At 47.3% G+C, this 6,647-nt stretch overlaps 1 protein-coding gene across 2 annotated transcripts; it reads right to left on the reverse strand.

Moving 5' to 3' along the window:
• Positions 1-1,164: 1,164 nt before the first annotated feature.
• LOC124664234 (probable serine incorporator) lies at positions 1,165-6,291 on the reverse strand. 2 transcript variants are annotated; one of them, XM_047201803.1, is made up of 10 exons: positions 6,047-6,291; positions 3,207-3,839; positions 2,986-3,075; positions 2,702-2,873; positions 2,532-2,605; positions 2,316-2,385; positions 2,094-2,165; positions 1,857-2,002; positions 1,670-1,743; positions 1,165-1,555 (listed from the first exon to the last, which is right to left on the reverse strand). In XM_047201803.1, coding segments are annotated over exons 1-10 (1,401 nt in total). In that variant the 5' UTR covers positions 6,049-6,291; the 3' UTR covers positions 1,165-1,487. The 2 variants fall into 2 exon arrangements, with proteins under 2 accessions (XP_047057759.1, XP_047057760.1); XM_047201804.1 differs by having other exon boundaries at positions 1,857-1,993; positions 6,047-6,290.
• Positions 6,292-6,647: the final 356 nt, after the last annotated feature.

Raw genomic sequence — 6,647 nt, forward strand, 5'->3', positions numbered from 1 at the left:
CTCCAACCCTAGCAAGTACCAAGCTCGATGCAGAGGATGCAGGAGGGTCTAATGATCACCATTCCAAAGTGGTTTAGGCAAGAAACCGGCGGGTAATAGCCTGGAGCACAAATCTGGAATCATGCCTGCAAGGTGTTCGATCATATGGCCGCAAGAACTTTTTTGATGATTTTTGGAAATCTTTTTGGTACATCTCAAACATATTAATTATAGGTTAGTTTGGTGGTGGTGGGGTTCAATTTGGAAAAGAATTGCAGAATTTCAAATTGGAGGTCATCTTCATATTGATTCAAAGTCTCCTCTTGTCAATATTCTACTGGTCAACCTGGTCAACTTTAACCCTGATGGTCAACATGAAAGTTGTAGACTTTGACATGGTCTTGGATGACATGGCATTGGTTGACTAAGTTTGGTTTAGGAAAGAATTAAACCAGAGGGGTAAAGAGGGGATCATGTTAAAATTTACCCAAATGACCATCATCACATGTGAGATGGTTTTGAGTTAAATTTGGATTTGATTTTGGTTTCTTCGATGCATTTGGGTTTGTTTGAGTTATAGAAGTATTTTAGAAACCAAAGATTGAGCTATGGTGACCTTTAGTGAAGATTTGCAATTTTGGCCTAAGTGTATGTGAGAGAGAGATGGACTTTTCTCTTTTTCTTTTATTCTCCTCAAATTAGGGTTAGGTGATCTTAGTTTAGGGTTTAACAACAATTGATCATCATACTAACACTCATCATGGCAATTGCATAAAAGAAAATCACTCAAATGCATGAAACTATATGTGGCACTATATGCATATAAAAAGTTTTTGTTTGTTGCCAATTTTGAGTAGTTGAAACTCTCTCTTTATTTTATTATTGTTGAAACTTGGGATGTTACAGCCTTGGTCTGTGATACTCCACCCCATGCAGGCCCACGAACCTGGGCCCGGCCTGTGTTTCCACGTATGTTTTCTCTTTTATTATATCGCCACAACAGGTTTACAATTTCAGTATCGTAAAAATGCTTCCGAGTTTATCTCCGGCATATCGTCAAGCATTTCATAAATGGGAAGTTAGTATGAACTTATCTGAAACTCCAGAACGCAAACATAAATATTTCGGCATCCCTCAGAAATTTCTAGTATAGTAGTATGTTGAAATTCGAATTCTTCTCAAGCATATATGTAACGTGCTTGTTCTTTCATAAATCTCTTTTCAGAGTGAGAATATACAATCGACTCAACTCCAAAAGAATTAGTAGCCTTTTATCTGCAACGGCCACAGGCAAAATTGGCCTTGTATACACTGACGAACACATTTGGCTCTTTCCTTTCCCCCTCTCCCTTTACCTTCAGTTATGCAAAAACAAGTGACCACCACTTTCTGATCACCATGCATCCTTCTCAGTTTCCTTGCTGTTGTGCAAGCATTTTTGTTGTTGTTGTTTTGATTTTCTTCAGACTTTCAGAGTTAATTAGCACGAGCGAGAGAAAAGTATTCACTCATGCACATGTGGACGACGACACCACCTGCCTGCTCTTCCACACGATCGGAGAGATTATCATCCATACTGCAAGCACGAGCAAGAATTTAAATTTGTTCGTCAGTGGATAACACCAACGAGTTAACACTTTCCTTCGTATGCAGCAGAAAATTTAAGATCAGCAATGGTGTTCGCACTTACTGTATGCGATGGCCGCTAGCCACTCGTTGCCGATGCGGACCCACGCGCTCGCCCAGCCGACGTCGATAGTCCACCTGAATCATGTAAATTTATTGAATTAGGAACAACATTCGATGATCAACGCAGCATGGTTTTCTGATTGCAGTCTGTCAGTGTGTGGGTGTGTGTTTTGGAGTCCGAAACTTACTTCTCCATCTTCTGATGCGCGTTCCAGCCAAGGAAGAGCATGGCGAAGTACATGGCGCCCATGGCGAACACGAAGTGGAAGAAGCCGAATCCGTAGGGGATGTCGTCATCCTCAGACTCCGTCTCGGTCCTCTTGAACTGCACATACTTGAGGAGTTTCAGCTTTCAGTTGTACTTAGTACAATTGTACAAGCACTACACTACTGTTTAATTTCTGATATCTAAATGAACAACATACCTGAAGGCACTTGGAATCTATTCCGGTGGAGAAGGTAGCCGCGACGACGACGATCACCGCAATCACAAAACTCTGCACAAGTTCAGATATCGTTTTCTTTAGATACTCGTACTAGCAAGAAAATTCAGTTGGTGGCAATTTTTTTTCTCTCGGTAAATTTCTACTGAACTAGTATCTCTGAAGATAAGAAGAACAATAACTGAAGGGAGGCTGTGTTTATACCGCTATGTTGAGCCAGTCTGCGCTTGTTGCGACCGATGCTTTCCTGTTGCAGATCTCGGTGTGCGGCTCACTTCAGGGGAATAAAAAGATCACAAGGAAAGAAAACGTAAGCAACTCTCGTATCAAGTAATCGACTAATTTGATGTTTGACTGCATCCAATTGATGCTCAGCTCCATCATTTCAGAATTCAGTTCTGATTTAGTATTCTTTCTCACCTTCTGATGGCCGACCAGCAGAGGAAGACGACGTAGATCCCCATGAGACCTGGTGCCAGATACCCTGCCTTCACCTGATATTTCCAACCGATCAGAATGCGATTCGTTTCACCATGGAATTGAGACGGCGTTTCATTTCTCAGAGAACATTTTTCTTTGTAACTAATTACCTTGGAGTTGACTGAGATGAATGTCATGAGCTGCAGGAGCACGAGGGTGACGGTGATGAAGAGGATGTTGAGCTTGCAGGAGGTAGTGGGCACGTACCAGACGTACATGAGGACGATCCCCAGGAGGGCGCCCACGTACGCCACGATCGACACCACCTGCACCTGCATGTGGCTGCAACAAATCGATAGTAAGATTTTCAGTGTCAGATGATGGTGATCACACACACCAGTTGCATCCGCAACAACTTTGCAGGTCTGTCCGAGGACGAAAAATGAGTACCTACCATCGCTTGAGGTTCGTCTCTGACCGGCAGCAGTCGTTGATCCACGTGATGAACCTCGTGACGCTGATGAGCTGGATCACGAGAAACGCCCTGCAAGTTCAATTAACCCATAGACAAGTTGATCAGAGACATTTTCCATGGATGCAAATCTGTAACTGAAGAACAGTGCTATGTCTGAAGAAAGACAGAGAAGCAAAGATGGGGATGTAAGTGTAGCGTACCCTGCTCCGAAATGCGCCACCTTCCCGTAGAGCTGGATGAGCGGCGACGGCGCGAAGAAGGGGACGGCGGTGAGGGCCATCCAGAGGGCGATCTTGGCCGGCCACCACTCGGAGTGCCACGAGTTGCGGCAGTCGTGCGTCTTCCTGGTCCTGGCGGTGGAGAGGAACATGACGAAGAAGAAGAGGAAGCATCCAAGGCTGATCCGCAGCACGCCCTCGGCGCCCAGGCAGTCGCGAGCGCCCTGGCATCCCTTGAGCCGCTGGAGCTCGCCCAGCGCCGAGTGGCCGTAGTCGCGCACCGTCCAGGCCAGCAGGTTGGTGACGAGGAAGATGAGCGCGTAGACGTACCGCGCCATCATCGGGTTCGGCCCCATGCACACGTACCGCACGCAGCACGTGTCCTCCTCCATCACCTCGATGCACCGGTCGCCGCCGCACCGGTCGCCGCAGCTGGCGTCCCTCTCCGTCGACGATGGCGGCGACGCCACGCTCGCGCCAGCGCCGCCGTCCCTCTCCATCGCCGCCGGTGTCATCCCGGCGTCTTCCCTCTCCGTTGTCGCCGGCGCGCTCATAGGGATGGTGCTGGGTTCACACGCCGTCGATCGATCCGCGCCGCTAGAGCTGCTGGGTTTCCTGCAGACAAGAAGGCGCAGAGTTGGTTCACATTGCATTCACGCGCGAACTGCGGGGCACGAGATTGTTCGTGGCGTACGCTTGCATCTATCGACCGATCAGCTCGTGAGCGAAAACGATGTGTTCCCTTTGCGCAGAAGCCATCCCAACGGAGTGCCGTTCGTTCTGGGATTGCTGCTTTATGGCCAAATTATAAGCCTATTTTCAGCTTACTTACGTTGCTTCGCTTGAACTTGGCTTGGACAAACAATACGACAGTTCGGCCAACGGCCACTGCTTAAGTTGTTTGACTCGGGTTGACCGCCAAATTTATAATTACTCCTAGAATGTCTAACTAAATAACTAACAGCTAGTACTAACCATGACAGTTCTGCTAATTGACCGTCAGGCCTAATCAAGCTTTCTAGAAAACAGAAAAGTTACTGCAATTTTTTACTTTTCCTCTGCTAAGTTTGAGTCATGGTGACCGGCGAATTTTTTACTCCAAGCATGACTATAACGAACTAACAGCTACGAGCCGTCACAGTTCTAAGTTCTAACCAAGTTTGTCAGAAAACAAAATGGCCTGCTAATTTGACTTTTGACATTTCCCTTTCAACGGCTAGGATTGTGTGTCGAATTGCAACCAAAAGGTGTTGTGGGGAATCCAATTTGGCCTTGAGGATTAGAAAAGGGAAAGCAAAGGTGTGATGACGAGTGACCAGGGAACCATGTATGGGTTTATGTGTGCAGCAGCAATTAAAGGGCAGAAGATTAGGGTTAACATATGGAGGCATAGAAAGAAAGAAAGCTCCATCCACGACTCATGGGGAGGGGATAGATGCGCAGTCGAACATGGCATCCTTTCTGTGGCCGTCATGTGTAGCTTTGGATGTTCGTTGAAAAACAAAAGAGCAAAGCCGCAAAAGCAAAGCGTGCAAAACGATAGCGGCGACGAAAAAGGAGAGAAAGGGGAGAGAAATTGCTTCAGATATACCATTACGTCAGATTGAGTAACTAATCGTTATGCTGAAATCTGTAGTTTAGGGTCAGATACAGAAGAGTTGCTTGGCGCTTACTAGCTTTGCTCCTTTGCTTAACAGGGTCTGTCGATCTACTCCTCTCTCGCTGGGGGACATGTCGTTGATTCCGATTAATTAAGCAGGCGACTAATCGTGCTTTAGAGCAATGATTATGTTGAAATCTGTAGTTTTGGGTTCAGATTCGGAGGAATCACTTGGCGCTTGCTACCTTTGCTTAACCTGGTCTGTCTACTCCTCTCTCTGTCGTGCGCCCAGGTTGTTGAGAGTAAACAAGTGTATTTCTGAACCGTTCCTGGTCGAGCTAGTAAGCAACCACAATATAATTTTATTGTTTGTAATTCAAACTAGATACTCTGTGAGGTACGTGTGTAAAGAGAGGAGGGATCTTCTTTGCAGGCAATCACCCCATCCTATCCTTTTTATGCACATATTCTCTGAATGATACTAGATAGGGAGAAATGTTTTAATGCACATATTCTCTGAACCTTTCGGAAATCCGAACATTTCCTGGGCTGACTGCAAGATAGGGTATTTCGACACGGCTCTACTACACGAGCACAGTACTTTTCATATGTTGCAACTTGCAAGCACTAACATATGCTCACTCCGATCGGGACGCGGAAAAGAGCAACGCTTGGTACAGTTTCACGTCCATTAAACCAGATAGGAGGTAGTAGTACGTCGTGAAAAGTAGCAGGAAATGACGATCGTAATTAGCATCTTTGCAAGTTGTAGGGTGAAGAGTAAGCATGGTTCGCGCACCTTAATTACGACTATGTAGCAGCGCAGAAATGCAGAATCCGATCCTGGTAACCTGGCTGTCGGCTAACACAAGGTCGTAGGAAGAAGGAATCGGAGACAGGGAAGGCACGGAACGCATCTGTGTACTAGGATGGAGGTAGCTTGCGCTCCCGACCACGGAAGGCAGAACCCGAATAGGCGCTATAATATTGTCTAGTAGCCTAGTAGCACTAGTATTATATTCCGACGAAACGAGAGAAGAGAACCGGACTGGATGCGGGGAAGAAGAAGGGCGATTGAGCTCTGATTTATGCGACGGCGGTTGTTGCGGTTTATCTAGCTAGGAGGTTGAGTTATGGGTGCTGATGGCGTTCATGGATGAATGATCGATCATGGAAGCAAGCAAGCAAGTAAAGACAAGGAAAGAGGAGGAGGGTGACTCACATGCAGGCAGGCCTGTGCCGGACGGAGGAAGAAGAAGAAGCAGTCCTGGGTAATGCGTGTTCCTGCTGCAGGTACACGCGTGCAAGCTGCCTGATCTGCCTGCCTGTGCCTGAGGCGTAGTTACGCCGGCCGCTGGCTTATCTAGCTGTGGCCGCCAAATGGCGCTGCCGCTGCGTCAATGCCTTGATCGCACGAGAGGCGGCCGGGAGGAGGAAACTGGAGATTGGAGAGAGCTCGTACTAGGTGGCGGTGGTGGTGCTCCGTTTTATTCCCGCCGCGAGAAGCCAGGCGCCGCAGCTATTTTATTACCGCCGCGCGCGCGCTCTTGGCTTTCTGCCGCTCAGTGGATTCGCAACAGAAAAAAAATGGCGTGGTAGAGGTATATACACGCGTACGCAGGCACTCCCTCCCCACACACGCTCACGCTTGGCCCTCGTCCTCGTATTGTAGCGCCTCTTCTCAGCTGCACATATATAAATTCGATCATGTTTCAAATTCAAATTGTCGCTGTTGCCATATCACCCATCGCGTCCCCGCGCTGTGGACACGTACGTATCGGTATGTTTGAACGAGGTCGCACGCGAGTATCCTTCACAAAAAA

The sequence above is a fragment of the Lolium rigidum genome, chromosome 6, assembly GCF_022539505.1.
Source record: "Lolium rigidum isolate FL_2022 chromosome 6, APGP_CSIRO_Lrig_0.1, whole genome shotgun sequence".
Lineage (NCBI taxonomy): Eukaryota > Viridiplantae > Streptophyta > Magnoliopsida > Poales > Poaceae > Lolium > Lolium rigidum.